At 39.6% G+C, this 15,120-nt stretch overlaps 1 protein-coding gene and 1 non-coding gene across 3 annotated transcripts; one reads left to right on the forward strand and one right to left on the reverse strand.

The window, feature by feature from the left end:
• Positions 1 to 687: 687 nt before the first annotated feature.
• C8H6orf62 (chromosome 8 C6orf62 homolog) lies at positions 688 to 14,002 on the reverse strand. 2 transcript variants are annotated; one of them, XM_021734398.3, is made up of 5 exons: positions 13,132 to 14,002; positions 10,120 to 10,296; positions 8,687 to 8,809; positions 4,854 to 4,988; positions 688 to 2,086 (listed from the first exon to the last, which is right to left on the reverse strand). In XM_021734398.3, the coding sequence occupies exons 1-5, from the start codon at positions 13,171 to 13,173 to the stop codon at positions 1,961 to 1,963; spliced, it is 603 nt and encodes a 200-aa protein (XP_021590073.1). In that variant the 5' UTR covers positions 13,174 to 14,002; the 3' UTR covers positions 688 to 1,960. The 2 variants fall into 2 exon arrangements, with proteins under 2 accessions (XP_021590073.1, XP_005337081.1); XM_005337024.5 differs by having other exon boundaries at positions 11,816 to 14,001.
• On the forward strand, positions 6,171 to 6,243 carry Trnav-cac (transfer RNA valine (anticodon CAC)). Its single transcript has one exon. It is a non-coding gene; the product is annotated as a tRNA-Val (tRNA).
• Positions 14,003 to 15,120: the final 1,118 nt, after the last annotated feature.

Genomic DNA, 15,120 nt, shown 5'->3' on the forward strand with positions numbered 1-15,120 from the left:
AAAGGGGATCAAAAATACAGCAAAACAAGAATATGGATGGTAAAGTATATCAATGCTACATTTCTCGAGATTGGTGATTTTACTATGCATAACACCTTGACCAACAACCAAAATAACTCAAAAGATTACAAATATATACACAAAAGAGAAAACAAATATGGCAAGATGATAAAATGGAGTACTGGTTACACAGGAACTTTCTGTATTACTTATTATTCCAAAATAAAATGACTGCTGAATTGCCTACTATGTTGAACAAGTGTAACCCAACATATGATTAAGGCCTAGGGCTCTGGAGATCAACAGTCTAATTTAAATCTTTCACTCTTAGGATGCAAGCTTGGGCAAATTACTCGACCTCTGCATCTGTTTCTATTCAGAATTAAGAGGTCAAGATACGAACCTAATTCAAAGTGTTATTTCAAATGGATTCTAACTTTTAACTGATCAGAGAACATGTGAATGCACTTTGAAATTAGGAATGTTTTTTTTTTTTAATGAAGCAAGTGTAACAGCAGACTATGAACTTTTGAAAGCTAACCAAATATCTTTGATTTGTATTCTTGTTGAAATTACAAATTGCCAGGGTTTTTCTTAATTGTTCAGTTATGGATCATAAAATAATCCCCTAAGATGGTCAGTAACATCTACTCAGTGACTTGGGATAATAAAGTTACCACTTCAAGCTTTGTGTATTCACCTGAATAGTCAGGGAACTTTCACCTATTTTATTTAGGTTTTCATTTTTTTCAAATTCCAACCAGAAGCTAAATACAATTGGAAATGGTAAGCACTAGTTTTACTCCAAAGGAGTAGGATCATTCAGATTTACTCCAATAAAAGTATGCAACCCTTAAGCAAAGCTTTTCTTCATTTAAAAGAAAAAAAAAAAACAAAGAAAAAAAAAAAAAAAAAAACTATACAGTAGTCTTTCCTCATGTTCATTGCACAAAATGAGTTCTACTAGAACTTTGACACTCTGGTCATTTTTACAATTTTAAATCCCAACTTTAAAAAATGTTTTCCTATTCCAAAAATCCCGCATAACTTTTTTCTTTAGGATGGTGTAGAAACCAGTATTTCTGCACAATTTATTGGAATTTTCTTTGTAATTAAAATCTCTTCTCTTTAACACCAAAAAACAAAACAAAAACCAAAAGTAAAGTCCTCTACCTATCACGGTTTCTGCAGCTATGAATGTATTTCTCAGTTTTATAGCTGCTTTTAGCTACTTCAGACTCCAGATCTGCTTTAATGAATATAAATGCATCCACACTCAGCAGAATACTTTTATAACAGCAACTTGGGGAAAGAGATCTGGGAAAAAAATACATGTATTTATGAGTACTAAGAAACATAAACATGGCCCAGTAAAATGAGGCAAGAATGCCTATAATGAGATGCTTTTTTTCATTTAAGATTTCTTTCCCATGGTTGTATTTTAAACAACCACTTCTGGTCATTAGAATGAATCTGATAGTGCTCTGGAACAATGGTGATCATAGCAAAGCTATTAAGTTTTTTTCAATGTTACTTATACCTGTTACATTCATTTCTCACCCTCTCAATACTGATGACAGATGTCAAAGAGGCAAAACCAGCACAAATGGGAAGACCATCAAAAAAATGAGTATCACCTTGTGCTTTCAGATACATTTAAGCATGTCAGTGTACAACAGTCCTTCACTTCACATTTTTAGTAAGATGCTGATGCAGTGCAGCAAGTATGCAAAGCATCTTCTTTCACACAGTCCGTGCAGAAGACATCTAATTTTTTTTTTTAAGTTCTGAGATACAAATGATTAAAAAAAAAAAATCCAGGATGAACGAGTTTCAAAATGCATAGTGTTCTGTGCATGAGTCCATTTTCTTCAAACTCTGAAAAAATAAAGTGGTAAGAAAACAAGAAAAACAATTGCTGCTGCATTCTCTGATCTTCTTCATTTTGCTGGTCGGCCCTTTATTCTGGCATGTAAGGACGGAGGTGATCCTCTATGGTGCCAACTGCCCAATGGGTGAGCTGTTCCTGTGGCAGGTAGAGGCAGATGCTGCATAACTTGAAGATTGTAGCTTTGTTTTTTGGAGTCTAGGAAGAAAAAAATTTTTAATATTTTTAGTAAGACTTGTATCTAATTATTATTTGAAGGTTAAATTTAGGGAGAACCTATGGCACAGTAAAAGCCTTCAGAATAAGTGATAAATTACCATTTTAGCTAGTCTAGCAATCTAGTAAGGGAGATCATCTTTCCATACAAGGCACCAAAAAAAAAAAAAAAAAAAAGTAAAGACTATTGTAAACTAAATGCATAGAAAACTTATGCACAATTAAATTATAAAAAGTTATTAAGTCAACCAAAGGCTGCTTGCTAAAAGAAATTAATGTTAAAGGCATTTCATGGAAACAGATCAGACTTCTGGTCATGTTTTTGTGTATAGGGAGTCAGCAGGAGTTGAAGCCAGGGAGATAATTAGACATGGGTTAAGCTCTAAGCATATCCTCTGGGGTTAGGGACCGGAAAGCCTAAGTGTGACCAACTAAATCAAACTCTTCTTTTTTTAATAGTATTTACCACTCAATCATCTAACTTCAGGATAACATGTACTATGTGCTAGAATGCCAGTAACTATGGCTAACTACTAAAACTGGCTGAAGCCATTTACTGGCTAACTATGGCCAGTAATTGGAAGATAGGATCTAAATAAAACTGATTGCAAAGTTCATCTTTTTACTGAAGCATCTAAGACTGACTTGCTCATGAGGCAGTCTATTTATGTCAATGAATGTATTATATGTATATAGACTAGTTCATTTTGTAGATCTTTTGAGGTGCTAGGGATTGGAAATGGGGCCTTGTGTATACTAACGAGCACTGCAGAGCTACACTCTTGTCCCTCAGTTAATTATGAAGCTCACAGGAAGCTTATGAAAATTATTTGCTCAACCAAAAGAACATGTTCACATAAGTTTATTTGTCCAAAATCACATAGCCAGCAAGTGGCTGCTCTAAGAATCCACCAACTCCAAGGAATGAGAAGTTGTGCTCCATTTGTGCACTATGTCAAAATGCATTCTACTGCAAAATAAATTACAAAAAGGAATAAAAAGAATCCTCCAACTCTAGGCCTGTACCTTTCTATCACCTGGCCATCCAAGATTATCCTTTGGTTAACCCTTGTTACTTATGAAAAAAATGCACAAGCTAGATGATTTTGATCAATTTATTTGATTTATTTCCTTAGCTACAATTAGGGAGTTAATACCAATATCCTCAGGATTATCGAGAGTTAAATGAGTTCATCCATGTATAGCTCTTAGTGTAGAGTTGGGCACAAAGTGTTTGGGGCCACTATCGTTTCAATTTCCTTTACAAATTAATGCTGCAGTTAATTCTTCTCACAGGCAAATGTGGCCACACACATGTTCAGCTTATGAAGATCAAGAACAGAATCTGAATGGAGGAAGAGGACTAAGAGCATCAAAGACCAAGTTTGTTGACAACCATTCCCGTTTCCTGGGACTGAAGAGTTTCCAGGACTTGAGACTTTCAGTACTATACTGGGAAACTCTATGCAATATGAGACAGTCACCTACCTACAACCCAAATTTGGTTTATAAAGTTAAATTTTTCATCAGGATTCAAGCTGCTTAATTCATAGAAAAGATGTGTCCTTGATTCCTAACAGGAAATAATTTATTATAATAAGTAGCATACCAAAGTCATGGCTATATAGTGCTAATTTTTCTTAATACATTCACATGAAAATGAAGTTTGGTTCCTCTATACTAGTATTACAGCTTCTGTGAGAAAAATCTGTGCTTTAGAGTCCACTATAATTCAGGAACTTTTAAAACTGAATAAAACTAGCAAAACTGCCTGCTATACAGAACACTTCCTCAACAAATAATTTAAAGGACACATAAAAATAAAAAAGGAAAAATAGTCAACTTCAGGGGCTAGGGTTGTGGCTCAGCAGTAGAGTGCTCGCCTAGCAAGTGTGAGGCACTGGGTTCGATCCTCAGCACTTCATAAATATATATATATATATATATATATATATATATATGCTTTTTTCCCCAATCATGTTTTTCTGTATAGCTTCCTCAAAAGTGTCCACCAATATTAACTTTCCTTTTAATTCCCAGTTCTTTGATTTGCTCCTGTACCATATACTTACTTGATGTTCTGTAAGCTAAAAAGCACATATTGAATCTTCCCAAGCAGCCTGTTAGCTCCTCAGAGACAAGCTGTGATTTGACATTGTATTTTTCAGTTTGCACACATTCTCTCTTACATAAACATATGGTCTGCAATGTAATGAGTACTAAAACATACTTCACTTACATCACCTTCTCCATTATGTCTTCTCTAGTGCCCTACCTTAAAAATTTGAGCCAAAGTTTATCTTTTCTTTTTCTCTTGCACTAATTTTTTTAATATAGAATGTACCTCATCCTTTTAGATCTTTATTTTAAAAGGCCTACATCATCAGTACTTCTCAAAATAGTGTTAGGAATCACTTGAAAATGCAGATTCTGATTAAGCAGGAGTAGAGTAAGGACTGAGAGTCTATATTTTAATAAGTTCCTAGGTAATATTCACCTGTTGACCATATACCCTACATTGATCTTTGCATAAGAACTTTCAAAATAGATCACCAGGAAGTTCTAATATACAGCACAATTTAGGAACTTCTAGAGTAAGTAGTACAGTATTTGTTTCCTGTTTTTAAAATAACTTCAAAAACAAGGCAGTGTTGAGATGGCAAAACAATTAAGTATCTTATTTAGAAAACAGTTTTAATAACCAACAAAGCCTTTCATGAGTTCCAAAGTTGTTCTCAAATTACCTTACCTGCAAGTGCTGTCTGTCAATGAAGAGAAACATTGACTGGTTGGGATTGTTGACAACAATTCCAGTCTTGTCCTTGCGGCTCAGTACATGCAGAAACTGTTTCTCATAGTCACCGTGATGAAACTCAAATTTGGCCTAGTTAAAACATACAAATGTTTACTTTTTTATTTATTTTTTATTAGTTGTTCAAAACATTACAAAGCTCTTGACATATCATACTTCACACACTTGATTCAAGTGGGTTATGAACTCCCATTTTTACCCCGTATATAGACTGCAGAATCACATCGGTTACACATCCACGTTTTTACATACTGCCATACTAGTGTCTGTTGTATTCTGCTGCCCTTCCTATCCTCTACTATCCCCCCTCCCCTCCTCTCCCATTTTCTCTCTCTACACCATCTACTGTAATTCATTTCTCTTGTTTTTCTTTTCGCTTTCCCCTCACTTCCTCTTATATGTAATTTTGTATAACAATGAGGGTCCATACAAATGTTTATGTAACTACAAATGTTAAGACTATCTGAAACACTTGCTGAACTCATTCCCACATACCTGTGCTGTCCAATATATAGCCAACAGCCACACATGGCTACTTAAACTAAGATATATTAGCCACATTTGGCTACTGGCCACTACTTTGAACAATCTCAGACGAAAGACATTTCCTTCATTGTAGAAAGTTCTACTGGACAGTACTGTTATATAATTTGATCTTCAAAGAAGCTCTGCATCAACATGACTAAATCCTAATAACGATCTTAAAGCGAGGTTTCATAAAAATCTTACTTGCAAACCTACTTGGCCCAAGGCTCACACCACAGTACTTTAAACTCCAATGACCCTTGGGAGACAAACTCTAATTGCTCTTAGGATTACAAGTTCAAGCCCAGCCTCAGCAAAAAAGCAAGGCCCTAAAAAATTTAGTAAGACAACACCTCAAAAAATAAAAAGGGCTGGGGGATGTGGCCCAGTGGTAAAGCTTCCCTGGGTTTAATCCCCACTACAAAAAAAAAAAAAAAAAAAGGAAAGAAAAAAAAATCTGTCTTTCTATCCCAGCTGTGTATCTCAGCAGTTATGTAACTGTTTCTAAGTATTCTAAACTTCTGTTTCCTCATTTGTAAGGCTCTAACCCATTACTCAAAGACAGTCAAGGAGCATTAACTGAAATGTGATGCCCAGGTGTGAAATACACTTCCACTTCTCACACAGATGGACTTCTGAGGGTGTATAAACCCCTTCAATATTTTTTCACTTGGTACTGGGAATGGAAACCAGGACTTCATGAATGCTAGGCAAACACTCTACCAGGCTGGGGATATAGCTCAGTTGGTAGAGTGCTTGCCTCACATGCACAGGGTCCTGGGTTCAATTCCCAGCACCACCACCCCCCCAAAAAAAAATTCATTAAGAATATTCTTTCAATCTTAATGTGAGGAAGAAAAAACTTCATCCTTCCACAAAATGTATCTGGGCAACAAGAAGAGACAAATGATGAGTGAAAAAGACCAAATGGAGAATTCAAGAAACTATGAAACCTTTGATGATCTATGTAAATAATACTGAAGTGTAAAAAGTTGTTCCTTTTTGCATTTACTGAAGAACTAAGTATTTATATTTAAGGCCTTCCTTTCTAGATATTCACATACAGCCCACCCTCTGTATTCATGAATTTCCATGTCTGCAAATTCAACCAATTCCAGATAAAAAAATATTTGGGAAAAAACTGTATCTGTACTGAACGTACAGTTTTTTCTTAGTCCATTATTCCTTAAACAAAATATAACCACTATTTACATAGTATTTCCACTGTATTAGGTATTATAAGCAATCAAAAGATGATTTAAAATATACAGGAGGTAGGCTGGGATTGTAGCTCATTGGAAGAGCACTTGCCTAGCTATGTGTGAGACACTGGGTTCGATCCTCAGCACCATATAAATAAGTAAAATAAAGGTCCACTGACAACTAAAATTAAATATACATATAATATATACAGGTGATTATATGCAAATAATATGTTTCATATAAGAAACTGAATTTCAATAAGGGTCCTGGAACTAATCCCCACAGGATACTTAGGGATAACGATACTTGACATTACTTCAGGTGCAGTGCACTTGCCTGTAATCCCAGTGAATTGGGAGGCTGAGGCAGTTCAACTTAGTGAGACCCTGTCCCAAAAAATAAAAGGTAAAAATGGCTGGGAATGTGGCTCAGTGATTAAGCACTCCTGGGTTCAATCCCTGATACCACCCCCAATCCCCCCACCAAAAAAGATAAATTAGATATCTTTCAGAGGTACTGTGATGGGCTGGGCATGCAGCTCAGAGGTAGAGCACTTGCCTTACATATGCAAAGCCCCTAGGCTGGATTGTGAGCATTACAAAAAACGAAAAACACTGTGCACAATAAGGAGACTTTCCTTTCTTCCAATCGGAAATCAAGAACTAAAGAACAAAAACTGGTCTGGGAATATGGCTTGGTGGTTGCATGCTTGCCTACCATGTGCAAGGAAGGCCCTGGGTTCAACTGCCCACATCTCGAGGAAGAATAAAAAACAAAAACCCTACCAACACCTCTGACGAGCGGTTAGAATTGAGGCACACTGCTTTGCAACTACACACATTCCTTCTCTATTCTGATTCTCATCCTTTTTATATTCAACTTATATTCTCTAGCATATTCATCTCACTCAGATACTATCTATTAAAAACAACTAAATATGATATTTGTTACCATATTTAAACTATGACCTATCTATAAAATTATTATGAAATGAATCTTAGATGTATAGTTATATTATCATGGAAGTAGATGAGTATAACAACTTCTACAGTCTATTCACACACAAAAGCACTACAAAGACAAATATTTTAAAGCGACAAAATAATTTTCATATTCCTAAATATTCAGCTTTTACAATAAACCTTCCACTATTAAGTTAGTATACTTAAAATGGTTCCTGAAATGCCATTCTTTAACTGTGAAAGTATGCTCACTGTAGAAAATTATGGAGATGTACCCACCTGGTTTACCACAAATCATAATTAACATTTTTGCAGACTTTCTATGTCTACAAATTTATTATTACAAATATAAGTAGGACCAACACATAAGTGTCTTGAACTAACATTAGAAATTGTCTAATACACCAAATGACAGAAGTCAGCACAATGTTAAGGTCAATTAAAACCTAATACTAGGGGGCAAGGAATGTAGAATACATGAATAACATATATAGGGCCCTGTTTCAACTTCTAACACCAAAAACAATACTAAACTTATTTCTCTCCTGTATAGTTTCAGATACACATCAGTTTCTAGAACACTTTTTTTAAAAACCCATTTTAGGAGTATGCACGATGTGGGTCAGATATTCTGAAGCTCATCCATCAGCTCCCTCTGTAAATAAAATGTCTACCTTAAAAGATTTTCTCTGTCCAGACATGGTGGCAAATGCCAATAATCCCAGAAATTCAAGGGGCTGAGGCAGGAGAATTTGAGGTCAGCCTTGGCCACAAAGTGAGACCTTGTCTCAAAAAATAAGGGCAGGGGGTGTAACTCAGTGGTAATGTATGCCTGTGTTCAAACCTCAGTATCATGGAAAGGAAGACTTTCTCTGTCCACAATTTCAAAGATATATTAGACAAAATAACCTCAATCTCAAAGGGTCCAAAACTTCAAATACTTTCCTTCTCTTACATCATAATAGTCAAAAGAACAGGAAGGACTCATGAAATAAAACTATTAGGAAGTATATACGCAAAGAATTTCTCAAGTCAGACCTTACTCAACAGTTTTAACTTGTTAATTTTAGAATAAAATACCTGAACAGGCCTAAAAGGCTCATCAGATTCCTTCCATCTGGAAAACAGGAGACAGACAATTTTCTCAATATCATTCCGAGGCCAAAGAATGAAATCCATCTCCTGAGTACAGCCAATTACATCCTATAAAATAACAATTTTTTTTCTTTTAAAAGAAACAAAACTGTAACAAGCAACAATTATAAGTTTGACTACAAAAACACTGTACAAAGGCTTATCATACCTTTTTATATCTTAAGAGATAACAGTAATAGGCCTACACAATCTGAATAGAAAGCTCATGACCCAATTTCAATTTTTATCTTGTGCAGTTGCCCACACATTCAGTTCAATGTTCCTCATATGAAGTCCCAGATTCAGCAGTGCATGACATAAAACCCATTTAACAAAGGTATCTTCAAACTCCTTTCTTTCTTTTTTTTTTTAATATTTTATTTATTTATTTATTTATTTTAGTTTTCGGTGGACACAACATCTTTGTTTGTTTGTGGTGCTGAGGATCAAACCCAGGCCGCATGCATGCCAGGCGAGCGTGCTATCTCTTGAGCCACATCCCCAGCCCAGAAACTCCTAATATTAATCAGTTAAAATGCTACTGTTTTGTTAGGTTTGACAGGGAACCACTTTTCTTCATTCCTGCTCCTACTCTCCATTGACACAGCTGGTGTTTCCATCTCTATTATCATAGCCAGTATATGTACTCTCAAAGGCCCAAGAACCTCTTACAGACCAATATAGTTCTCTCTAATCTCTACCATTCCCTCACCCCAACTAATTGTGGGTATCTCTTGCTAAAGTATGCCCAGATTAACTTTCATTGTATTACCAAAGTTTAGAAGGTTGGCAGGAGAACTTCTAAATTTCCTATTTAAGAGAAACCCAAAACAGTATTCTTCTCAATAACCGTGTACACCCTGAACAGCATAATACCACATAAGCAGTTATTCATCTTTTATCTGAAGTCAACTTGGACTAGATTTAAAGCATCTTCAACTCATGCTGGATTGTCATCATTGATATTACCTGAACTTTGTCTTGTTTGGTTAACTTATTATTCACTTTTATTCCTTTCCCCTATTGTCAAGCTGTTTTATATTAATATATTCAGTGTTTATCATATAGTTTTTATATATGTTCTTATAAACTATATGTGAAAGAATAAATTAATTGTAGTAAACCTATAGATGGTATTATTCTTTTCACTTTTTTCCTCTTGGCCCTTTGATTTTATGCATGCACATCCAGTCAACTGCTTATAAGTTATACTTATTATAATTCATAATTATAAGAAATACTTTTACTAAAAAAACATACTTGGTAAAAAGAAGAAATCCATCACAATAGTCACTACCCATTTTCAGGGGGGAAAAATGCAAGTTTAACTCACAAAACTTACCTCACCCACTAGGTCACAACTTGACAACAGAACTCACCCTTCTCATAGACTGGTAACGAGGAGCATGAAGCTGTACCACATCCTTTTGTAAAAGCTCTATGGAACTTTCCAAGGAATAGCTGGAATCTCGCACACCTTTCAGGATATTTTCTTCATAATTATTTGTCATGACTGGTATAACCTCAGACACTTCAAAAAGTGCTGATTTTTTCTTCTAAAAGAAAAAAAAAAGGTATTAACCCATGGGGAGTACAGTCTTTAAACACCCAGCTCATAATGTTAAGTATCTTTATTTTCAGCTTTGCTTCTCATTTTTTTAGTATTATGGTATTCATAACAAGTACTTAGTTTAGTAATTTTTAAATAGTATGAGAAACACACAACTCTAAAGTTTAAAAAGAAAACAATTACATGTCTTGGTATAATTTCACTTAAGATTCTATAAGCAGCTAAATTTAAAAGCAGCCATTCAAATATTTTCATTTTTTAAATGGGTCAATTTTACTATTCTTTCTGAATAGTATATAACCTCAAAAATCAATATTTGAAGAAGAAAATGTACACCAAATTATGTTTCAATGTTAGTCAAGATCAAGTGCTCATCACCAACTAGTTTATAAAGTTCTTCACTATTGAAGTATAGGTCATGAACTATTCAAGGCAATTGTATGAACATCTATTCATAGAATATAAGCATATCTTCACAAAAATTAAAACAGATGATTCAAAGATCTAGTTTCACCACTTGGATTTAGAGAAGCTACGTATAGCATCTCCAACTAATATCTGGTCTTTTGAATTCTGCAGTCCACTTGTTAAAAATAAAAAGCACAAGAGGAAATAAGTTCTTAGTACTTCAAAGCAAATTACTTTGAAACCACTTTGCAATGCTATTTAACACTCCAGTAATTGTGTTCTTAAATACCAATAGCTTTCAGAGTTAAGAGTACAGTAACAATTCATAAAACTTCCAAATACTCAATGCCACACAAATGCTTTTCTGATTTGAAACTAGTTCATCATTTAAAGTGAGAAAAAAAAAGAAATCAAAGCAGCACTTCTTTACATTCATAACCTAATCTCTCAAATAGCTTTGTTGATAATTTAAGAAACTGTTCTTTAAGGTGCCAAAAAAAAAATTGTGCTTTCATCACTTTCACCTTGACCAGCTAAACCTCATCATTTACTATTTAGCTGTGAAACTAATCAAATAAGACAAAAAAAATTAAACTTCATGTCATTTTGAATTTAAAAAATAAACACTTTAAAACACAAACTGACCATTTTCAATATTTAGCTAATTCTAAAATTAAATTCTATATATTCTAACTCATTAAATGAACCATGAATAAAGAAACAGGCTAACTTTAGAATATGAACATTGATTCCAACTTAACACTTTCAAACATCCTATTTTACATTAGATAAATTTAGTTATAAAGTTCCCTGTGTTGCTTTTTACAATGTTACACAGTCTGTGTCAACTAAGTGGATACTACTAAGCTTTAGAATTAAGCATATCCAAACCAATTAATACTTCAGGCCCTTCCATTGATAATTTTACCACAACTGCTCCAATAGCAGAAACAGCCATAAGGGTAAAAAACAAAGCATACAAAATAATTTTCTCCAACCACTCTTTGAACTGATATTCATAAATTATTTAAGAGTAACAACTAATATACACTTACAATAATCACTTGTGCTAATTCACATTAAGAACTTTAAATTACCTTCTCCTTGAACACAAAGGCAATATACATCTTGAAGTCAAACTGGTCAGCTAGAGATTCTTTTTTCTTTCTAAGCTGAGCACGAAGTCTGTTCAGCGCTTGTTTCTTCCGGGAGTTTGGGTCCCCCATTTTGAAATACAGGTGGTACTAAAGCCTTTGGAAATTGTCACTAAACTATGGGCACTTTTTCTTAAGACTCAAGTACAACAGAAACAAGTCATTTTTTCCTGCTAATATGATTGAATAGCTAAAATCACGACTGTAACCCCAAAACTGCACCTTCTGGCAATATTAGCAGACTGTCATATTACAGGGTCAAGAAACAAAAGCTGCTGTCCAGTCATGTCTGGACAATAATGTTTGGGGATTGATGGGAAAAAGGAAGGGGAATAAGGAAAGAAAGAGGAGAAAGTATTTGAACTAACTTTCTGGAAAACACATTTGGCTTCACTGCTAAAATAAAGGCTTTAAGGGGAAATGAAAAGCCTATTATCAGGATTTAGGTGTGCAGTAAAACACAGCTGACACCAGTCCAATCCTTGAAACCCATTCGAATTTTCCCCCTTTAGAAAAGGGATTAAGAAAAGGAATGGGGAGGGAGAAAGTGTGATCCTTGTTTTTCAAATACCAAAAAAACAAAACAAAAAAAAAACAAAAACAAAACACCAAAACAGGGTAGGTGAATGAAACTGAAATATCCAATTGGATTTTACCCAGCCAGATCCATGGCTGTAGTACCTAATTAGTTCTTAGTTATTTCAGATTTCACTATTGCTATGTATCGTCAGTGCTTGTTATTGATTACACTTGGTGGTGAGCAAAGAGAAAAGTGCAAAATCAGTAGAGAAAGAAGGGGAGAGGTACAGAGTTTCCCTGCAATCAACTACAGTGTACACCGGGGGCGGACAGCTGTTGCCCAAAGGAGCCATGAGAAAAAACAGCGGAGTCATTACCAACTTCCCCATCACCCACATTTTCACCCTCAGGCGGCTGCTAGTGCTGCTGCCAAGGAGAACCATGATGGCAGAGGGAAAAGGGGTGTACTGCAGGACAGCAGCTGCTCCGGCTCTGCGGTCAGACCTGGTCGATGCCCGGGACCCCAACGCGCTCAGCCCTGCGCCCGAGTCCTACATCCCCCAGGGAGCCTCCCTGAGCGTGCGCCCCGTTCGGGATGGGGGAGTGCGACTTATCTTCTCGAGAGCATGGCTGAGGCCAAGGTGGCGGGCTCTCCCAAATCCCAGGCGGCGCCCGGGGACCACCTGCCGTCCACCCCCCAGGTCCCGCCCCCGCCCTTGCCTTCAGCGGCAGCGACTCACTCGCACCACGGGAGACACAGGAGCACTCGGGTTCTCACTCATTTCATCGTGGAAACAACTCCCGCCCGGGTAGAGTAGGCGGGAGAGGGTAAGTGGGGAGGGTCAGTGGGAAGAAAAGAAGATAATCGTGTTAATAGCAGTGACTTTGTGAACTAGGCCCACCCCCCACCCCCCAAGAAAATCGAGCTCCCGGTCGGGCCGCCTTCGCGCTCAGCAGACCATGTTGGCGGGGTGTGCGTGGCAGGGCGGGTCGCGGGCGGTCTCGGGCGGGCGGGCGACCGTGCCCGCGGCAGGGGCTCGGCCGGCGGGGCGGGCGCGGCCTCTAGCCGCAGCCTGCGGGCGGAGCGGCGGCGGCGGCGGAGGCGGCGGCGGCGGCGGGGGCGCTGCTCGCGGCGCGGGCGGGAGCCATGTCAAGAGAACACCACCAGCCAGCTGCGCCCCTCCATGCCCGCTGCGCAGCGCTCGGAGGCCCGGCCGCCCGCGCTGCTGCCGCCGCTCGGCCCCCGCCTGGGACCCATAGTCTGCTCGGCGCGCCGGCGGCGAAGGGAGGGCGGCGGGAGGAGGAGAGGGGAGCCCTGCGCTAAGGTCTGTCCGCGAAGCGAGCCCCGCAAAGTTATTTCAGTTCGAGCATCGGATCGCAAGTCCGTCCCCCCACAGTCGCTGGCGGCTCCGGAGAGGCCGAGCGGACCCGAGAGCGGGCGCCGGAAGGCGGGTGCGCGTCCGCGGCAGCAGAGCCTCGTCCCCACCGGTGGCTGCGGGAGCGGCAGCAGCGTCTAGCGCCTCCCGGTCCGGCGCAGAGTCGCGTTTGAGGAGAGCAGCAAGAACAAACAACTTAAAATGGCAGCGACGGCCGCTGCGTCACCCGCCCGCACCGGCACCGCCCCGCGCCCTCTGCGGCTGCGCGCCGGCGGATTGCACCACCTGCTCGAGAACGAGGGGGGGAGGACCGGAAGCGAGGAGGCGCGCAGGGCTCTCTCAGGAATCGGGGAAGAAAAAACGAGAGCAGAATAAATAATAAAGGTTATAAACTGGAGCGCCTCCCTCCAAAGCGAGTTTGAAAAGAGAAACGCCCCTCTTCGCCGACATGGAATCTTCATGGGGCGTGGAAGGGCTCCGGTCACGCCCCCCGTAGCTCCGTCAGGGCGTCCCAGTCCTCGAGTAGGCTGCTCGCCCCTCCCCTGACGCCACAAACCACGCCCCATCCCCGCCCCACAAAGCACCCGGATGCAGTCGCTCGCCCGGCTTCTCGCCCGCCGCGCAGCCTTGGGCGGGGCATGGGTCGGGTCCGGGCGGAGCTGAGCTGGGAGCGGGGAGGGTAGGGAGGAGCGGAGAGGAGATGGGGCGTGTACTTGGGAGGCCGCGGCACGTCCCGGCTTCACTGAGAACGTCCGTGGTCCTTGTGCGGTTGTGCGCCGTGGTAATTTGCGGCGGGAACCGAGAATTCATTTCCAGTGCTGCAGTTTGAACAGTGCAGCGGAAAGTGGCCGCGTTGGTGCCCGGCGCCTCGGTCCTCGGCCCACGTGCGCGCACCGGAGGGCGCAAGGTCACAGTCGCCGCTGCTGCTGTGACCTGGCGGGGAAGTTGGCCGTGGGTGCCCTGCAGTCAGAACATTGCCGCTAGGATCCCCCAACCTCATCCCCCACCCTACCCTTAGGTCCGCAGGGTGAAGCGGGTGTGGCGGGGTCGGTCCCGGGTCCTGGGCCACTGAGTGTCAGCGCCTCGCCCAGAGCGCAGGAGCTGGCGGGAGCACAGCCCGCGCCTGCCGCGCTGGTCCCGTCCTAGGAGTACTGCTGAATGTGAAATCAAAACATAATAATTGTGATAACTCTGTTTTTACCCGTGAGCCAAAGGTATAACTGGAACCTCAGTTGGGTTCAATATAAATTGGAGCCCTCAATATAAATTATCCAAAACCAAGGATGAGATTTCTAGGGTTTCCAAAGTGTTTCTAACTTTGAAAGGTCACAGCTTGCAGTGCTAGTGTTGTTA

Source organism: Ictidomys tridecemlineatus, chromosome 8, assembly GCF_052094955.1.
Source record: "Ictidomys tridecemlineatus isolate mIctTri1 chromosome 8, mIctTri1.hap1, whole genome shotgun sequence".
Classification (NCBI taxonomy): domain Eukaryota; kingdom Metazoa; phylum Chordata; class Mammalia; order Rodentia; family Sciuridae; genus Ictidomys; species Ictidomys tridecemlineatus.